The sequence below is a fragment of the Artemia franciscana genome, chromosome 6 (assembly GCF_032884065.1).
Source record: "Artemia franciscana chromosome 6, ASM3288406v1, whole genome shotgun sequence".
Lineage (NCBI taxonomy): Eukaryota > Metazoa > Arthropoda > Branchiopoda > Anostraca > Artemiidae > Artemia > Artemia franciscana.
The window spans coordinates 15,067,529-15,089,794 of NC_088868.1; the positions used below are offsets into that span (position 1 = coordinate 15,067,529).

At 32.5% G+C, this 22,266-nt stretch overlaps 1 protein-coding gene across 1 annotated transcript in view; it reads left to right on the forward strand.

The window, feature by feature from the left end:
* LOC136028091 (leukotriene A-4 hydrolase-like) overlaps positions 1-22,266 on the forward strand; it is a 100,908-nt gene that overhangs the window by 47,340 nt on the left and 31,302 nt on the right. Inside the window, exons 4-6 of the mRNA XM_065705709.1 lie at positions 12,596-12,886; positions 17,695-17,835; positions 20,417-20,567. Of these exons, the coding sequence (XP_065561781.1) occupies positions 12,695-12,886; positions 17,695-17,835; positions 20,417-20,567 (484 nt within the window). The 5' untranslated portion in view covers positions 12,596-12,694. The remainder of the gene's footprint in view (positions 1-12,595; positions 12,887-17,694; positions 17,836-20,416; positions 20,568-22,266) is intronic.

Here is a 22,266-nt window from a genome sequence, read left to right on the forward strand (position 1 = left end):
GTCCTGCTTTAAATAACATTCTAAATTCTTATAATACACAACGTAATTTTATTTATTACGTAAAGTTGTACTTAATTTACCTTGAAAATATTCAGGAGCTAGTTGTAAATCTTTATGTAAATTGTGTAGCTCACCTGAATATTATAAATCAATTGCATAAATTGCCCAGTCTGAGGTGTTATTTTCTTTTAAATGGTCGGGTAAATTAATAAATTTAAAATCTTTTTCCGGTAAATTCTGAGACATTGCCCAACCGTATAAGTTATTAGAATCTAAATACATTAAATAAATGAAAGGTTTTGTTTTATCAAAAGTTTTCATATATTTATTATTAGCTTTAGCGTATCTTTTCACACATTGAGATACACTGCCTTTCATTTTTCTTTCTATAAATGTATATATCTTTGTCAGAAAATCAGAGAATTTCAGCTTTAGAGTGTTTGAGAAAATCTTCCTATGTTAGTCCTGGTGCTGAGAAGAAGTGCGGTGGATAGTTATTTAAACATACATTTCTAAAATTTTCAACGACATCTGATAAAATTAAAACATCACTTTTTAAATTTAATTTAGTGTAACTTAATAGTATTTTACATTTTAGTTATTTCCAAATTTGTTCTTCTTCAGAAATATTTTTCCCTGTTAACCTAGAATAAAACTTGTCTATTAAAGGTAATTTTGTTTCATTTATTTTTTTCATAGGTACCAATATATTTATAGGGATAAATACCTTTCTTTGTTGTTTCTTTGAATTCTTCAGTATTTTGAAATACATCAGAATTATACTCAAAACTGTTTTTTAAACAATTACAATTTACTTTACATTCACATTTAACTAAATTTTCAGAAATCCTATCTAACAATGAAGCCATAAAATAGAGTGAATCTGTGAAACGAATTTCTTATTGGGTTTTACTAACAGTTACTGTTTCATAAACGATATAAAATTCTCTATTGAATTAAAAATACCGTTATCAGGTACTAACTCTCCAAAAAATAAATGAGAGTCATATTTTGAAATATGCGTTACCATAGGGATAAGCTTAGGAATTCTAGTTTTTATTACATTATGTGTGAGTAACCCACGTATATTAGAAGTCATATGGTCGTGATCTAAATGGAAATTATTATCTACTATTTCATTTTGAGAAAAATGACAGCTTTTATTAGTTGTTTGATTCCATTTTACTTTACTTGTTATTGTGTATACCCATCTTCTCTCTATCTATTTTCATGCTCATTTGATATTTCTTTACAAACACCTGTTATGGTAGTTGGTAAATGCTCGCTGTTATATTCAACAAAATATTCTTAATATTTATTTTGTTCTATATCAAAAGAACAACATACTTGGAATTCATAAGCCAATGGCTTTTGCTCTGCTACATTAATTGTTTTTTTACCTTTCTTTTGAATAGATTTTTCATTTTACGATTCAAAATCAGCTATTATGCAATAGGCTACTTTAATTTTTTAGCTATATTATTAAATTCAATTTTTGATTCCGCTTTTGGCATAATAGTGTTACGATCCTCACCATTTTCTTTTTTGTTAAGTTTTCCTTGTTCATTGGAGCGTTATTAAAGTGTCCACAAAATTGACATTAGCGAATTTTTCGCTCATTTTTAGATACTTGAGATGCAAGTAATCTATTTATATCCTTGATTAAAAGATAATGGTTATCATAGTAGAGTAAATTAATCACATGTGTAGCAATTTTCCCATTGATCTTAGTTCTTGGAATATGAGTTCTATCCAATTTATTTTTAATTATTTAAAAAAAACAAATTTCAATATTTTACTTGTTTTCAAATTTATAAATATCTTGAATATCCATTGGAAAATTAGTAATCCCATTCAAGTTGAGTTCATTTTGATGTTTTTGATAGTTTGATAGTCTTACTACATGATTTTTAGCTGAATGAAGATAATTATTAATTATCGTTATTTTTTATATTAATGCAAGCTTTTTCATTTTTTACCAATTCTGGCAATTCTTTATAAGTAACTCCCACATAATTAGGTAATCTTGTCATTCGATAATAAATCCCATAGACTCTTTCGAATTGTAAGCCTGATCTGGGTGTATTCTCTATGACTAATGTTTGAGTATTCCTGAGATTACTACCTAGATGACTTTGTTTGATTTTACCATTAAAGAATGCAGGAATAGCTATAATCATGGATAGGTTTGAGTTCTTCATTATCCTTTTGATAATAAAATGTTATTCGTGTTGTAAATTGAACTCTGTAACTATATCTGTCACTCATTCTATTCTTAGGTATCTAACAACAGAGTCATAATGTGGTCCATATTCAGCTCTCTTTGAATTGATATTAACTGTAAGGGAATTTTCTCTAATCCATTGAATACTTGGGTTGTTATCGTGTTCTTCTTCTGCTTTAAAAATACATTCTGAAATATCTTGACACTCTCTTGTTTTTCTAATTTTTAAATAAAAATCAGATTTCATTATTCCGATCTTTTTTTACCCTATCTCTACCACTTAAATTTCTAATGGGCTGTTGAGTTTCTGTATTCACTTTCTGATTAATCTCAACTTGTGCTTTGAAATAACCTTTTGCTTTATTCTTCACTTTGTTATTATTTCCAGCATTTGGAATCTGTTTTGATTTAAAAACAAATTCAGTTCAATAGTATCTTTATTCCTCATAGTGTTAAATTGATATCGTAAATCTGAAATAATTTATTTATTTTATTTTATTTCATTTTCGAAACCTTTTTTTAACTCTGGAATAATATTAAATCTATAGAATTTCATATCCTTTCGACGTTTTGCCTTATGCCCTAACTTAATCAAATTGGCTTCTAGTATTATTTTTTTATTAAGATGATTGTTTATATTATTAAATATTTGATCATTTCTACCAACAGCTTTTGTATTAAATAGTTTCGCTGCTACACGTGATTCATGAACTGTGTAACGCGATATTTTGCTTTTTGTCTTAACGAGTTTGGACTTTCGTTGTAAACAACTTTTAATCAATCTTGCAATGTCAGCTATTTATTAAGTGAGGATTTTATTAACTAAATTTTCCAGATTTCAAGATAATCAAGCCTGGGAATCCCATTGTTTTCTTTTAAGTGAAATGTATCATTTAGAAAATTTGTCTTATAATGTCAGTCTTATAAATGGAAATGAATTTACAAAGCAAGATATATTGTATACGATGTATAAAGGTTACTGATACTACTTCAATGACTGAAACAGTTTCAAAAAGAAATGATTTACCTATGATTAAAGGTATTTGTGCACTATGTGGTTGCAAGAACAATCGCTTTTTAAAAAGAAAGCAATGAACAGAAACTCTGGGTAGAGCAAAAAGCTGGGTACAAGCAAATCGAAGATAAGCTTTTGGAAGACAAGGTTCTAAAATTTTACTCTAATTTTTCAGGGATTAATGATTTACAAAGAAAATGAAAAGAAATTTTGATAGTGTTTCAAAAGCTAAAATAAAAGAAACATTGCAAAAACAAAATATTTGTTCTTTGCACCATCCCTCTTATTGCACATTTGGAAAAAGGCGCTTTTATATACATGGTACTGGTGAACTGTGGCAAGCCGACTTAGTTAATGTACAACAGTATGAAAAGAAGAATTATAATTTTAATTACATTCTTAGAGTGAGTGATTGTTTTATTAAATATGTTTGGTGTATCGTTTTAAAAAATACAATGGGTAAGGAAATTATTAATGTTTTTTACGGATTTACTTAAAAATTCAAAAACTAAAAAGTTACAAACAGATGAAGGTAATGATTTTGTTATGAAGAACGTTCAAGTATTTTAAAAAGTCATGAAATTCGCTAGTTTTCATCTGAAAGTGAATTAAAAGCTCAAGTAGCAGAACGGTTTAACAGAATTATTAAAGAGAAATTATGGAAATATTTTACCTACAAAAATACTAAACATTGGATAGATGTGTTACCGTCATTTGCTGACCATTATAATAATTCATTTCATAGATTAATCAAAATAAAAACAATAGAAGCTAGCAGAAAATGAAATAAAAACAAAGTTCTTAAATATCTGTTTTCAGACATAGAACCTCAAAAGGCTATCTTCTAAACTATACAAAGGAGATATTTCAGATTGCTACAGTTAAACAGACAACTCTTATTGCGTATGATTTATCCGATAAATCGGCAGAGTTAATTATTCGTGCTTTTTATAAAAAAGAGTTGTCAAAAGTTATTTTTTATAAATATAATTTGATAGAATGTGCTAAACCGAGATATAGTTGCAGGAAAAGATATAGATGAAAATGAAAAAGTTTGTGATACCTTGGATGTGAAGGAAGATTTGTTTAGTGAGGAAGAATTAGCGACAGTACTAGAAGGATTAAAAAATAATAAGGCCCCAGGTGCTGATAGTATGATTAATGAGTTCCTTAAATATGGTGGCTCTGAGGTTAGGAATAAGCTACTGAAGATTATGAACATGATTTTTGAAAAAGGGGAAGTACCCAATGATTTTAGGAAAACCTTAATTAAACCGCTGTATAAGAAAGGTGACAAGAGTGAATGTCGGAATTATCGAGGCATTAGTCTGGTCTCTGTAGGTAGCAAATTACTGAGTAATATGATACTTTTTAGACTGAGACATGCTGTAGACAAAGTTTTAAGGGAAGAACAATGCGGTTTTAGAAAAGGTAGAGGATGTGTCGACCATGTTTTCACTCTTAGGTTAATAATTGAGAAGTCCCTTCGTTGTCAAACACCTTTGGTCCTTAGTTTTATCGATTATGAGCAAACTTTCGATTCTATTGATAGAACAGCGTTAAAAAAGGTCTTATCGTTATATGGTATACCAGAAAAATACATTAAAGTGATTTGCGCTATGTACGAGAATAATACTGCTGCGGTTAAGGTAGGAAATGAGGTTAGCAACTGGTTTTGTATTAAATCAGGAGTTAAGCAGGGTTGTGTTCTATCCCCCTTTATATGGATCATTTTGATTGACTTCGTCTTAAGGAGCACAGGAAAGGCAATTGGAGACCATGGAATCAAATGGGGAGGAAGAACGCTCCTGGACTTAGATTATGCTGATGATTTAAGCATATTAGATGAAAGTGTGAGCAAAATGAATGAATTTTTAGAGGTTTTACGAGTTCAGGGTGCTAAAATAGGCTTGAAAATTAATGTTAAGAAGACTAAGTCACTAAGATTAGGAATAAGTGAAGATGAACAGGTGACCTTAGGTAACGAAAAGATTGATCAGGTTGGGAGCTTCAGTTACCTTGGTAGTATTATTAGTAAAGATGGTGGGAGCAGTGAAGATGTTAAAAGTAGAATAGCTAAAGCTCAGGGTGTTTTTTCACAGTTAAAAAAAGTTTGGAAGAATAGAAAGATAAGCCTACAAACCAAGATTAGAATATTGGAAGCTACAGTGATGACAGTGGTCAAATATGGCTCTGAAGCATGGACACTCCGAAAAGCAGATGAAAATTTACTAGATGTTTTCCAGAGAAATTGCCTACGGATTGTTCTGGGTACCCGGCTGACTGACCGTATTTCAAACAGTAGGTTGTACGAAAAGTGTGGTTCAATCCCGCTTTCTGGGGCTATAATGAAAGAAAGGTTGAGATGGCTAGGCCACGTTCTACGGATGAAGGATGACAGATTACCGAAGATTGTCCTTTTTGGCCAACCGTCTGGGGCTACACGGAAAGCAGGTCGTCCTTGTCTGGGTTGGGAGGATGTCATAAATAAGGATTTAAAGGAAATGGAAACTTCCTGGGAGGGTGTAAAGAGGGAGGCTTTAAATAGATTAGGTTGGAGGAGGAGCGTGCGTGGCTGTGTTGGCCTCGGGCGGCTTCGTGCTGCAGTGAGTTATTAGTAGTAGTAGTAGTAGTAGTGCCATCATCACAACTTGAAGCTACTGAACAATTTCCAGTACCGTCACAACTTCAAGGTATTAAACTATTAAAAATATCAAAAATGAAAACTCTTATTAAATCACCGAAATTGTGTAATCTTAATTTGAATCTTGACACAAAACTGCTGAAACAGTCAAATGAAGCCAATAAAAAGTATCAAGGAGGCACACTCGTGCCTCTATAAAGAGGCGACACACGACAATGTTAAGCGATCTTCGGTTCCAGTGGTCGCAGACGGATGGGGAGGGATGCATTTCGTAGCCCGAGCTCCAACTAAGAAACCTGCAAAATTTCATCCCCCTCCAACTTTTTCTTCATGGGGAAAATCTGGCCGAAAGTTTCGACCTGTCAACCCAGGCCCCCCTTTAACGTTGTCCGATCGGGCTGAAATTCACAAGTTAAGGTCCCCTAGGGCCCAGGAGCTTATCCGCGAAATTTCAGCTTGATCCGATAACTCCTTCCCTGTTTTCCAGAAACCACGCATAGCCACTTAAAATTCATTTACTTTTTTTTCCTAGACGCCTACAGGTCACATCCGACATCGGATCTGGGTGTACGAAGACTCATTCGATGCGGAATTCTCCGAGTAAGTGCCCATGAAAGTTTCGTAGGAAAATCTTAACCCCCCGAAAGTTTCGACCCTCCAACCCCCCCCCCCCCCCACCCCTTTTAACGTTGTCCGATCGGGCTGAAATTCACAAGTTAAGGTCCCCTACGGCCCAGGAGCTTATCCGCGAAATTTCAGCTCGATCCGATAACTCCTTCCCTGTTTTCTAGAAACCACCCATTAGCTATTTAATTAACGGATTTCTCTCCATAAGAGCCCATGTTCATTTGAAATTTTTAAAAGCTATTGAGAAGTTATATTTACACACATGCAAGTTATTAGCTCAGTTGGTAGAGCGTGAGACTTTTAATCCTCGGGTCAAGGGTTCAAGTCCCTTACGGGCGTTTTTTTTCACAACATCAAAAAAATTTTGATAACACCTGGACAGCTTATCATTTGAGAGATAACAGAATATTAGCTTCTTATGAGCAAAAGAAACATTTCGGTCATTCTATCTATTTTTTTTCTATTTTATACAGTGATTTAAAAGCGGGGGGGGGGGTTCCTCTCCTAATTCCTGTACGAGGAGTACAGGAATTATTAAATTACATCCACCATGGATTGTAGAAAAACGTACAGAATTAATATGAAAAAAAATTAAACCTGTACAAAAGAGTCTTTAAAAGCGGGGGGTTTGCCTCTCCTAATAGTCTTCTTATAGTCCTAATTGTAGAAAAACGTACAGAAATAATATGAAAAAAACTTCGTTTTCTTAAAGAGTTAAAGAGGCTGCGTCCCAAAGTCGAACCTTAAAACGTACAGGAATTAGAAGAGGCAGTTTGGGGGCTGCCGCCCCCCAAACCCCCAGCTTTTAAAGACTCTTTTGTACAGGTTTTTTGTTTTTTTGCTAACCCCCAGCTCTTGGCTTCGGAAAGGCCCTCTTTTAATTAACAAAAAATTGAAATGAATGAATAATGGAATAACTTCGAAAAATGTTAAACACAAGAGGACAGGAGAACCATTGCGCCGAAACTAGTAATTAGTAACAATGAAGTCCCCCCCCCAAAAAAAAAACCTGTACAAAAGAGTCTTTAAAAGCTGGGGGTTTGGGGGGCGGCAGCCCCCCAACTGCCTCTTCTAATTCCTGTACGTTTTAAGGTTCGACTTTGGGACGCAGCCTCTTTAACTCTTTAAGAAAACGAAGTTTTTTTCATATTATTATCCTAAAGAACCAATCTTTTTTTGATCTGCCTAATTATTACCTAGAACATCCTGAATTCCTTCAAGATACTATAAAGAAAGCGGTTTGATTGAGTCAAAAATATGGTGGGGAAAAGGACGTAGAATACTTGAATATGTTAGACAAGCTAATTTTTAAAATGTTAATGGTACAGATTGTTAAATATTGCTGAAATCCGTAAAATAAACATAGAAATATCACAAGTAAAATGCATTTTTAAAACAATACAAATGGTATGATTACTTAAAAAAGTATTCTATTAAATGGGCTTGATGATTATTGTAGGTAATAAAAGTGAAATTGAACAATCATACACAAGCAATCCAATTAGATTAGATCGAAGTTATGATTATGAAATTGCGTTAACGAAGCGTACTTTATGGTATTCATGGCATAATATTAGCGATATATTAAAAAACAATGCTTTTGAGTTTAGAAAAATGAAGATGAACCATGGATGAATGTTCTGATAAGTACCGAACCAAGCTGCTTGGTCATAGAAATTCGTAAAGAAAGAAAGTATCTCTTAATGAATTGAAAAGAGTGTATTAGTTCTTTGAAAATGTGATTTACATATTAAATAGGTAGATTTATCAATTTGAATGGTAATAATGTTGGTTGTGTTTTAGATTTGAAGCAAGCTTAATAAAATAAAAAAGTTTAATGGTTAGTAAATTAGTTTTAATTCTTTCGTTCTCTTATAAATGATTGCGCAAAATGTTTAATACAATTTTCACTACAATAAATGTTGACTAATAAGAAAGAATTACTATACACAAGACAACAGGGTAGTGGAATTGATAGTTACTTTAAGAATATAGCTAACTTGGAATTATTCAAGACTTCCCTGAAACACATAAAAGATGGAGTGCTATCAGCGTATACTAATATGATTAGACCTTGACTATAGTTAGTAAAAAATAGAGGTATTGAATACGGAAAAGAATTCATTGATTAAAATAGAAAATAATTAGATGATGTATTTAGAAATAAAAAATTGATGAAAGAAGCTATTTAAAATAATAAAAGGTAAATAGATAGAAGAAGTCGAGATCTCTTAAATGCGTTGATTACAGGCAAGGGGTTAAAAATTTTAAAGGGAATATTATTTAATAAATTTGTTCTCTATATAAACAATTAATTGATTCATTTACACAAGAAAGTGAGCTTGTGAGTAGTTTTTAAAGCTGCTGCAAAAGCAGGTGAAAATTCTGCAATTAAAATAAATAAAAATGATGAATTTAATAGCGGTCTATTAAAAAGATATAATAAAACAAAAGAAAGTCATGTAGTTAGCATGTACCTACCATTTTAAAGGTTATTTGGATTTTGTCAAGACATTAATTGTGCATTTTGAGGCGTTACGCACCAAACTCCTTTGAAAAGCAATAGTAACAATAAAAACATTATGAAAAGGGGTTCTCAAAATTTAAAGTAGATGTAATGTATTTATTTTGGATTCTATCAACATTAAAGCCTAGTTTATCGATTAGAAATGAGTTAGAATGTAAATTAGCTTAAAAGAGTTCATTTGAATTAAGATGGTAAGCGTGTAACACTTATAAAATTGATGATGGAAATGACAAAGAATAGACATAGAGAGCAGTTTCTGAGAGATATAATGCAGCTAAAATCGCTGTAATATTACAGAAAAGATAGTAATGCTTCACAAAATAATATAGTATTTGATCATATGAATAGAATTGAAGTTAGATTGACTGGATATAAATATCCACAAGAAGATTTAAAATGGGATTCTAGTAAAAATAATGAAGATTATTCTGATGCTTATCAAAGATTTTTACATTTACGAAACAAACATCGAAACGTTGGTAGTGGAACTATTGTTAACTGTAATGACTTTAAAATACCATGGCCACTGTTTTGTTAGGATGAAAGCATGAAATTAATATTTATGCATCTAGATCAACCGCTGATATAAAAATTAAACTTTTGTTAGATGATAGGCCTGATAATCCATACAATATGTACTCCGTTGTGTTTTAAGAAAAGAGCAAATATGGATGTCATTTATCTTTGGATTATCTCCGATTCAGAGATATAAAAATAAATGGAGCAAGGTTAAATACTAAATGGAGCAAGTTTAAATACTTTAAATAAGTCTATGGGGTTTGACACATAAATGAAACCCTTCTTACTTTCTACACTATATACTCCAAACCTTTAAGAATATAAACCATCTTTGCTTAGGACTCTTAAGGCTATGCACACTATTTAACCAAATAACGCGTCATTACTCAAAGGTTTGATTTTAACAGCTGAAAATTCTTTTCTAATGAGTACACATGAAACGGGTTTCTTTAATAAAGCTCTATTAAACAAGTCTCTGGAATTTGTTTTTGACGCGTGTTTGGCTTTATTCCCAGATATCTTATACCAGTGAAAGATTTCTGGGAAGAAATCCAAAAGTTATTAAAGGAATAAAATTATTCCTGATTCAGAAAATTTGTTTAAAAAAATTTTCACCTACTAAATGGAGAATCTTTTAAGAGGAATGAAAATGGAGAATAACTATCATCGAACCGTTAAAAAGAAGATTTGGATCTAGGAATTGAATATGAAAATAAACCAATGAAATGTGTAACAACTAAATATGGAAATAATTACTATTAATTTTAAGATTTGGAATTGCTGATATCTTTACACCAAAACGATTTGATTCTGAGTTTGAATAGAAATTTAAAAATTTATAGAAGGATATGATTTTATAGATAATAAAAAATGATAAAAATTACTTGGATATTGATATTAACGTAGTATATCAAACTATCCTTTTAATATTAAATTGTAAGAGTGATGTATAAAATATAGTAGTATATACTGTAAAATATTGAATATAAGTAAAATATTTATCAAATTATTATTTCACAAGACCTTTTTTGATGGTAAAAGTTAAAAGGGAAATTGTTAAAATGTTGCCGATTTTCATTTTAAAAGGTGCAAATTCGATTGAAAAAGGAGTAACTTTAACTGATTTGACGAGTAGTCCAGTATCGACGATTACTATACTATTAACATTGCTTGGCTGAAACGTAACAGATATTATAATAAAATGTTTTGAAAACAAAAAAGTTAATTAGCATTTTAAAATTAGGATTTCGATTGTTCGATATGTTTTTATGTTTTATTTGTAAAAATTCAACCTTAGAAGGTTGAACGATTTTCTTGGACAGAATAGTGTAAATGCCACAAAATCAAATTTACAATAACACCAGAGAACTTCACCACCGAAGAAATTATTGTTAGTTGTTTGTCATATGTAATGTTGTTTGTTAATGGTTGTTAATTACATATATGTAATAGCAAGACCGTATTTCTGAAATGGGAGACTTCATTTTTGATTTTTTTTTTCAGAAAAAACACTTGCCATGTTAACTCCTAATGTGTCAAGGAGAATTTATTCGTAATGTCGCTTTTAATTACTATATCTAAAATGTCAAATTTCTAAATTATTTCAAAATTCAGTTTTTGTCATAGAAGAGTTCAAGGCCGTATCTAGGGGGTGGGGTGGGGAGTTTAAAAAGAAAATCCCCCCTGAAATATTTTTCAGACTCGTAAAAACGTAACAAAAATGAATATAAAATTTTTTATGTGTTTTTTAAAGTTTCCCGCTCCCTCAAAATAAAAAATCCTAGATACGTTCTTGGAAGAGCTCACGTTCTCTTGTAAAAAAAAGCTCAAGCCTGTTTTCCAATGGGTTCGTGGAGTAAAATGCAACAGATGTCATATTTTAAATTCTTAAATAATTGAAAGAAATGTGGATTTAACGGATAATTTCACAAAACTATATAAAAATAAAAAAAAAATATTGCTAAACTATCGAAGCAATAATATAAAGTTGTCTAGATGGCTGATGACAAGGAAACGGAAAATAAATTTTTGTAGAAATTTTGTTTGGACTCAAAAACTTAGTTTTCTCTTTAGGCCCACTCCCGATGGTATTTCACTGAGAGCTAGTGCTAACTTGAGCAAATCAGTTTTTTTTTTATATATATATATATAGAGTTTCTCAACAAATATTAGATAAGCAATTTTACGTAGGCAAACCTCTGAATTAGAAAATTATCAAAGTGAATGGGCTTTTACTAGCTTAGAATTTCACAAAAGAAGACTAATCAGGTGGAATTTGACTTTTTTGTTCCTGCCATACGGGTTGTAGACGAAACAGGGGAGAAATCAGGCCTTTTTTTTTAAATTGGATTATGTTGGAAAAAGTATAGCCTCTGCAGGAAGATGGCCACCTCTGGGATCCCATGTGAAATTCATGGGAAAAGACAGCTCTAAAAATTACTTCTAACTCTATGAATGAACCTGATCACTAAAAAAAATACTTGGTGTTATTTACGATATATGTTATTAGATTTCTTTATAAGAATGTCTCCTCTGAATAAGAGAAACTTAAAGAAAAGCCTTGAAAAAACTCAAAATGTTTTATCTGCTACTAAGTCTATTTTTACCCTCATTAATTAAACTAAAATTCTTAATAGACTTTCAACGACTTTATTTTTGCCAGCCTACTTAGTATTGATTATTTAAAAACCTAGAAGAACCATGCTCAAAAGGACGCTAAGTGGACTATCTTAAAAAAATGTGTTAGTCCCAAAGTCTGTATAACCTGTAGAATGAAGAATTTAAAAAATGTATTTCCAGCAAACAGCAATTTTTTCAATGAGTATTCATGTGCATTGTTCTAGCATAAAAATCGTATTTTTACACTTAGCAACAAGGTTGAAAGAAGGTAATGTAAAACTGAAATTGAACTTGGTCTTCATTGTTCTAATGTATATGAATCGTATAAAAATAAAAAGAAAAGACAGAGTAATAAAAATAGTAGTTGTGGTGTGGTTTGACTAATAGTTAAGATTTGTGCTAACAGTTTGTCTTTTTCAGCCTATTAACGCACGGTCGTTTTATCCATGTCAAGATTCTCCCTCAGTAAAAAGTACATATACTGCAAAGGTGACAGCTCCCAAGGACCTGACTATACTTATGAGTGCCAACAAAACTGGTACTACTGAATTGCCTGGCCAGACCCTTGCTGAGTTTAAACAGAACATTCCAATACCAGCATATCTCATGGCTTTGGTGGTTGGGAAGATAGAGTGGAGAGAAATTGGTCCTCGATCAAGAGTTTGGGCGGAACCGACGATGGTAGACAAGGCAGCAATGGAATTTAACCAAGTATTTAATTTACATTAGGTTTATTGACTTAATCGTGTTTAGGGCAAGTTATTCAAATAATTTTATAAATACCACAAGTTAATGTTAAATAAATTTTCGCTTCAATGAATTTCTAAAACTCGACAATTACAAGTTCGAACACGTTTCTTTGCTAGAAAGAAACTCTATATATAAAAAAACTCTAGTCCGTATAGATGACATTTTGTATAATCTGATTCTTGCTTCTTTTGATCTACTTCATCAGGTATTTTGTTATTTAAGCTTTGAAATATTCGGAATACAAACTAATAGTTTTTGCTTCATAAAAATTATTTTAAGTTAAATAAACGCCATTTTTGATGGATTTTGCTGAACTGTTTTGAAAATGGCCGTAGAAGATTTGACCTTTCATTCTAAGTTATTAATCAATCGGAAACAAGTGTCTTGATACTGGTTGATGATTTTAGTTCAGTTTTGCATTGTTGTTTTTATATTTCTGTTAAAAATTTTGTAAAAATTGTGCTTAGATAATTTATCCAAACCTCAAACATCCGTAATTTCAGAAAGTTAAAAAATTAATTCTTAACGTTAAGTAGGAAAAAAAAATAATTCATGGACTTTAGACTTGTATTCAGTTAATAGACTTATGAAAATGCTCCCACATCTTATTTGCGCATGCGCTATGATTATTTTAGGCTATTTTTCGTAAGGTGAATGTGTTGTTACAAAACTTTGGAAATAAGTTCTGTTCGTACGAAAAAATCATCCAATTATGTATTTCGGATTGTTTTTATTTTTACCTGTGGTAATTACTGTGTACTATTTACAGCGGGCTAATGAACATCCGTGAAACAGTTTATTGTGTAAATTAGATAAAAAAAAAACACACAAAAAAACAGTTTTTTAACTGAAAGTAAGAAATGACAATAATACTTAAAACGAACAGAAATTGTTCCGTATATGAAATGGGCTGTCCCCTCCTCAACGCCCTGCTCTTTACGCTAAAGTTTTTATTGCTTTAAAAAGTATACTTGTGAGAAAGAGTCAAACTTTAGCGTAAAGAGCGGGGTGTTGAGGAGGGGACAGCTTCTTTCATATACGGAAAAATTTCTGTTCGTTTTAAGTTTTAATGTCGCTCCTTACTTTCAGTTAAAAAAAAAACTTTTGTTGTTGTTGGTTTTGTGTACTTTTTTAATTAACGCATGTTTTGATTTTGGATTACCGTACATAATTTTACTTTTTTGGCTAAATGACTTTCTCAAAGTGTTGATTGGACGATTTTGAGAAAAAGGGGGTGGGGTAGGGGGCCGAGTCGCCCTCCAATTTTTGTTACTTAAAAAGGATTTTATTAGTAATAAGTATACATAACTTACAAATTACTTTATGTAACGAACTTCTATATTCGTATGTTTTTACTACTCTCTTAAGAATGACCCCTGAATCACAAAGGCCGTTTAATTAGAATAGGTAGTTCTTTTGAAATTACTAAGAATACTTTAGCCGAAAGAGCGAGGTATTGAGGAGGGGACGAACCATTTCATATACGTAATAATTTCTGTTCGTTTTAAGTTTTAATGTTGCTCCTTACTTTCAGTTGAATTTTTTTTTTACTAAATTTCTGAACGTTTTTGAATTAATGCATGTTTTGATTTTGGCTCGCCGTACATGAATAATCAAAACGAAATTTTCATATTTATTTTACTTTTTTTTTTGACTGAAAGGCTTTCTCAAAGTTTTGATTGGACGTTTTGAGAAAAAAGGGTCATGGAAGGGGGCCTATTTGCCCTTAAATTTTTTTAATACTTAAAAAGGTTTTTATTGGTGATAAATATACATAACTTACAAATCACCTTATGTAACAAACTTCTATATTCGTATATTTTTATTGCGTATATGCGGGGGGTTCGCCCCCTCGTCAATATCTCGCTCTTTACACTTAAATTCGACTTTTTTTTCCAACTCTTAAGAATCATCCCTGAATCACAATGGCTGTTTAATTAGAATAAATAGCTCTTCTGAAATTAATAAAAAAAACTTTAGCGTAAAGAGCGAGGTATTGAGGAGGGGACGAACCCTCTCATATGCGTAATAATTCTGTTCGTTTTATGTTTTAATGTTAATCCTTACTTTCAGTCGAAAAACTTGTTTTTTCATTAATTTCTCATTTTTTTTTATTAATAACGCTGGAAAAGTCAAGCACTCCCTTCATGGAAATTCTCTTCCCGCATGATAAATTTCTCCTTGGAAAGATCCTATCACGTAACCCCTCCTCCCGACCCCCCTACCACCAGAAAAAATCCCCTGAAAACGTCATTATACTTCCCAATAACCAATACTATATGTAAACCATGGGCAAAGCTCATAACTTGCAGCCCTTCCCCCGGGGACTGTAGGGGATTAAGCTGTCCTCAAAGACATAGTTATTAGATTTTTCGACTATGCTGAACAAAATGGCTATCTCAAAATTTTGGTGTGATGACTGGAAAAAAATGAGCGTAGGAAGGGGCCTAGTTGACCTCCAATTTTTTGGGTCAATTAAAAAGAACGCTGGAACTTTTAATTTTCGTTAAAATGAGCCCTCTCACGACATTCTAGGATCACACATGCATCCGTGATCTTTCTTCTGGCAAAAAAAGGAAGTTCCACATTTTTGCAGATAAGAGCTTTAAACCGGTACAGTAAGGTTCTCTGATACGCTGAATCGGATGGTATGATTTTCATTAGGATTTTATGACTTTTAGGGTGTGTTTTCCCTTTTTTTCGAAAATAAGGCAAGTTTTCTCAGGCTTGTAACTTTTGACGGGTACAATTAAACTTGTTGAAACTTATATATTAAAATTAGCATAAAAATCCGATTCTTTTTATGTATATGTTGGTATCAAAATTCCGGTTTCGGCTACTATTGAGCTGGGTCGCTCCTTACTACAGTTCGTTGCCACGAACTGTTTGATTTTTATTTCTTAGTGTACCTTTCATTTTCAGACATCAAAGAGTACATGTCTTCTGGTATACTTTTCAGTTCTATCAGTACTCAGAGTCCTTTGGTTTAAAAAAATTAAAGCTTCGAAACTAGTGAGTTCTACTTCGAGGGAAAGTAGTGAATTCGCAGAATAAATTTTGTTTCGGGAAAGCGAGCGGAGGCTTCGGTTCTTAGATCATGAAGACTTATCTATTTGCGTCAAAAGAAAATTCTACAATGTCTAGGAAAAATAGCGACCTCTAGGAAGCCAAGGAAATTGGTGGTCAATGATAACTTTAGATATTATTTCTTAATGTACAGTTATTTTAGGCTATAGAAGAGTGCATGTATTCTTACATAATGATGGCAGTAAAGGAAAAAAAATATAATCAAACGGTTTGTGGTACCAAACTGTAAGTAAGAGAGACTTCGCCCAATATTAACCGAAACTCTAAAATATGAGAGTTGGTTTTATGCTGATTCCAAATGTTTAAGATTCATTACGTTTAATTTTACCCATCAAAAGTTAAGAGCCTTAGAAAGTTTCCCTTATTTCAGAAGGAAAAATCCCAGAAAATTCATGGAATATCATTGAAAAAATTCGGCGTATCAGAGAATTGTATTGTAGAGGTTCCAAGGTCCCATCTGCAAAACTATGGAATTTGGATTTTTGCTCGAAGAAAGATCACTGATACATTTTTATTTGTTTATTTATTTATTTATTTATGTTTGTTCATCCCAGGGTAATCATATGGAACCAATGGTCCTAGAAGATCGGGACAGGGCTCGTTAAAAAGGAAGAACATTTCAAAATAGAAAAAAAATTGTTTATAGGTGAATCTCCGGTATGAATAAGAACGATCAGAAATTATATTAAAAAAGTGTTTTTTTTAATGACAGTATGCTGAGAAGAATTTTTCAAGTAGAATCGTCCGCAAGAAATTTTCTGGCGGAAATTTGCAGCAAGGATAGAATTTTTTGGGGTTAATTTCCCGGGAGGAGCATTTTAAACGATTGAACCTTCCATGGAGGAGGTTTCAATGGGTGGGGGAATTGCCATGGAAGGGAAGGCAGGTTTGCCAGTATTATTTAAAAAATGATTAGAAAAAAAAATAAAAAAAACAACAAGTTTCTCAACTGAGAGTAAGGACCAACATTAAAACTTAAGACAAGCTGAAATTATTTCGTATATGAGGGGGGCTGCCTCCTCCTCAATACCCCACTTTCTAAGCTAAAGTTAGACCTTTTGTTCCAATTCTTAAATTACGACTCCTGAAACACGAGAACCGTTTAATTAGAATAAGGAAAAAATTTTAAATTACTTAAAAACTATTGCCTGAAGAGAGTGGTAGGGAGGAGTTTGATGTTGCTCCTTACATTCAGTTGAAAAGCTTGTTTTTTTATTAAACATAAGAATGGAAAATTTTTGAAGAAAATAATCAATACTTTTGTTTCAAAATCAAGATTTCCGGTATTATTTCTCAAATTTTATAAGAGAAACATAAGCTTTTCTTAGGCTTTCGAAGAAATAATATGAAGTTCGATTAGCATTCGAGTTAAATTAATCCATAAAAAAATTAGCTTTATAGGTAAGACGTTTTATTTAGACAAAATTTAGGAATTAGCAAAAAACAGAACTTTAAAACAGAAAATGTCACAAAAGGAACTTTATTTTTAGAAAACCCATGTCACCTCCAGTTCTTAGAAGATTCCCAGTTCTTACACCAGTTCCAGTTCTTAGTTCTATGATATTATCGCTGTTTTTATGATCATTGTTTTTAGCATTCAGAGTTGCCAATAAGTGTAAATACAAACTTAATCCTGTTCAGAAGATGTGAACAGGGATCTAACCTACTCCTTTAAATTGCAGACTGAGAAAATGCTACAAATTGCTGAATCTATTTGTGGACCTTACCTGTGGGGGAACTACGATATTCTCGTTCTTCCACCCTCTTTCCCCTTTGGTGGGATGGAAAACCCAACTTTGACATACATTACACCAACAGCTATTGTAAGTATTTTTAAGTCTATAACTTTGTTATATTTATCTCTGCTCAAAATCTATAGATTACGATGACGAAAATAACAATTAAACGACTTGATTTTTGAATTCCAGCATGCTAATCGACTTTAAAGCAATTTTTTATCTTCTTCCCTCCCCCTTCTCTTTCATTCTCTTCCTCTATTTTGTTTCCTCCCTCTAGAATTTGACTTAAAACCTGGGCGTAACTGCTCATTGAACATAAAAGCCCAGTTTAAGCTTCATTTTTAATATTTGTTATCTTTGGTATGTCATGACGAAGGATTTTCGAAGCATTCTAGAAAAGGATATTTCAGGGTAGAATTACCAAGATCCTTATTGGTAAAGTTTCTCATCTTGGTGTACGTGGAGAAGCATTGTCTTGGTTCTCGTCATAACTAACTGACAGATCTATCGCCAAGGAAGTTACAGACAAAAAAGTTATAATTGAACACGGAGTACCCCAAGGCTCTATTATTGGGCCAACCCTCTTCTTCATCTATGTGAACGATCTCTTCCGACTTCTAACACCCCAATTAACAATGTTTGCTGTGGATTATATCGCAAATCTTACCCTCAGACTATGTTGTCGAGAAGCTACGTTGTCGAGTTGATAGCCAAGAAGAATTTATAGCATTTGCAGATGATACTACTTTAAGTGCTGCAGCTCCAGATTAGTCATCCCTTATTCTAAAGCTTCAAGCAATGACTGAGAAGATACTCTTTTGGTTTGACATAAATCAACTAGCTTTAAATGTAAAAAAGTCGCACCTTCTTATTTTTTCTCGTAAAGCTGTGAGCTGCCCCACAATTTGAGCTTGCTACACCAAGAGGCTCCATAAGTCGTCTCCCGGATTGATATCTGCGATTCCTGGGAGTTCGTTTGGATGAAAATTTATCGTTTAAGTGGCCTGCTCAAATAGTACGAGCGAAAATGTCCCGTGGACTTGGGATCATCTGAAAATTAAAGCGTTTATTTCCTTTCCCTATCCTCCGTCTTTTATACTTCTCTCTCATTTACCCTTATATATGTTACTGTTCGTCTGTGTGGATGTCCACATTTCCCTCTGTACATGCTCCTATTCACCATCTTCATGAGAAAGTGGCAAGAATTTTCCAGTCGGTTACACAGACTCCTCTTTACCTCCTTAAGATTAAAGATATTTATATTTTATCTCTATCTTCGTTGGCATATCAATACTTCTAGGGAGATCTCCCATGTTGTTTTTCGGGACTGCTAAAACTTGTAGGAAAAGTAAATTTGTATATAGTTTGAAACTGGGAGGATGTGATGATTCCAGCTACTCCCTCGGTTCATTCAGACTTCGGTCTGGCCGTGACTGTGGGGCGTGCTTGGAGCTTGGTTCCCGCTGAGATCTTACAGTCACGTACACTTGTCTCTTTTAAGAGACAGATGAAAAGTTTCTTATTAAATGTTTCTTATGGCTTAGTTCGTTTTTTTTTGGGGGGGGGTTGTTGTTTTGTTGGCGTGGATCCTCAATGACGCAGAGAATTTTTAATTTGTATTTTATTGTCGGATGATGTGAGGCTCACTGTTTCTTTGGGACTGCCGGTGAGTTGATTTCTTTTCCTTGTAGATTTATATTTAGATGTTGGTTAGTATGTTTATGTCAAGTTTTATCATCCTTTATTTATTGTATGCCGTTTCTCAAATAACGGGCCATTTAGCCCTTTGGGATATTGGTTTTGTTAGTGTTATTTTATGAGGAATAAATAGAACTTGAATTTGACTTGAACATAATTTTCACTTCCAACATTTTTAACAAATTAAGCCATATTTCAAAATATGGCAATTGGACAAGTGTTTTACATTTTCTGGTAAGGGAATATAATATTGAAATTTTATTGAAAGATGTAAAAAAAAAATCCCTGTAGTTTATTAAAGTCTATAGATATATTCACGAATTTTGAGAGATTTAATGATTTAGAGATTTAATGATATTTGAAGATTTAATGTTTGACGCTGATTTAGAAACGAAGACCCCAGGCATGAAGACGGTTATATATGCGACATTTCAAAACATACAATTGTTAACTATTTTTATTTATTTTAATAAAAAGCCATGATAGCGGAATTTGTGTAAGAAATAATGTAAGAAATGTTAGAGTTTAATAATATCAATATATACCTACATGTATTTTGAAGATCTAATGTTTTTATCACGATGTTTGAATATTTTAAAATGGTGAAGGATCTCTGCTAAGAAGATGGGCAATGTGAAGAAAAAGCGATTCTTAAAGATTTCATTTATAGTTTTAAAGTTATTTATTTTTATTTGGGCCAAGACGGGTGAAAGGAGGAAAAACTTATTTTCTCAGTGCAGTTCTTGGTTACATAAAAGATAAACAATAGCTTGATCCTTGTCGGAAGGCCTACCCTTCACCTCAAATCGTATTTCTATGTGACTGCCTTTTATCTGACATACATTTTGTGCCATTCTGTCTATTAAAGCTTCATTTGTTCGTTTTCTAAATTTTGTCTTGCTAAGATCGTCAGCAGTCTCACTTTGTTATGAAAAAAGTTCATTTTGATTTTTTTCTTTTTTAACAGGCTGGGGATGGCACTGGCCTTAATGTAATAGCCCATGAAATCGCCCATTCTTGGACAGGCAATTTAGTAACCCATTTCAATTTCGAACATTTTTGGATCAAGGAAGCATTTACTGTCTTTCTAGAGAGAAAAATCATGGGACGAATTTATGGTAGGTCATTTTGATTGCAGTACTTCGTAGGCTATGTCACCATTTTTCCAAGTCCGGGAACCTGAATTCTTTATTCGTTTAGATTAATGTAAATGAAGTTTCTGTGTACAGTGTATACTTTCTTTGTGATTTTTGATACCTTACTGATCTTATGCTAGAAAAAGATGAATGAAAAAAGTATGGTAGAAAAGGTAAAATAAATTTATAATATAGCACAAATTAACTGATGACACCAAACAAGACCCTCATTTGAGGATACTGAAAGAGATAAAAGAAAATGTTAACTCAGTAATAGCAAAGTCTGTACTAAAGCTGTATATTATAAAATCTACCGGCCGTACTGATAGGTCAAACCACTGACTTATGCGTAATCTTTGTTTTATGGTTATTCCATCCCCACGCCAAATTATGCTGTGTCTCAAATTCTGAACTAAAATCGTCTTCCTTCAAGCAATTTTTTTCCTTTGTGCCATAAAAAGATCGAATATAAAAGATAGCTATAGGCGTTACATAAAAGGATCAGTAAAGGGATTTGGCCAGTCAATAAAAGCGAAGAATATCAAATTCTGGTAGGAAGCTACATTTTTTTTCTATGGTTTTGCTAATTTTATTGCATTTTTGTTAGTTCTGCAAGGATTTTACTGGAATTTTATCTAAAGTGAATCTCGCTCGGTAAAAGTGTCCGCGTTGTTACTAATGACAGCTCTTGACATTTGTTATTAGCAATTACTTAAGTATAAGCTCAGGATAGTGTCTTAGACTTGGCACGAACTATTTCAACAGGATTGATAAAAAGGCTTTTTGGATTCCTTCATAGTTTCGTGTAATTAAATTAGGTATAGAAGTTTAATACATACAGATATTCTTGAACCCATACATGCTCTATGATTTAAATATAAGAGTGATTTTGTAGTTGAAACAAATTGCATAGGAAATGATTTGATGTTACCGCGTTTCGTTTAATTTGTTTAAATGGTGTTGTCTCTCTTGAATTGTCCTTTCAGTGCGGTTTTATATCTAAGAGTTTGATCCTTTAGGGCTTGTGATAAATTAATTTTTTATTATAAATTTTGTCTTTTGTGTGAGTTGATCTACTAATCAGTACAAGTTTGAATTTCAATAGCAGTTTTAAACAGTTCGTGTTAACAAACTGTAAGTAGGGAACGGCGTGTGCTCGCAGATACTGAAACTTAAAGTAAATTGTTTTGATAACTATATATATATATATATATATATATATATATATATATATATATATATATATATATATATATATATATATATATATATATATATATATATATATATATATATATATATACTAGCTGTTGGGGTGGCGCTTCGCGCCACCCCAACACCTAGTTGGTGGGGGCGCTTCGCGCCCCCCCCCAAGCCCCCCCGCGCGCGTAAGTCGTTACGCGCCATATTAGTTACGCGCCATTGTAGTTGTGTCCCTATGTCCCACCTGTGAATATAGATAGATATATTATATATATGTTTTTAACTACGTAAAACTTGCGAATATACAATATTCTTTGCTGTCCCATTGTCTGTGCATATAAATAGATTGTCAGGTTTACCGACTCTTGAACATGCAACATATAATGGTCCATGGGAAAACAATCCGTATTCAGATCTATACCTCATGATTCTAATGATTACCCTTGAGCTTTGTTGATGGTGATTGCTAATCGAACAT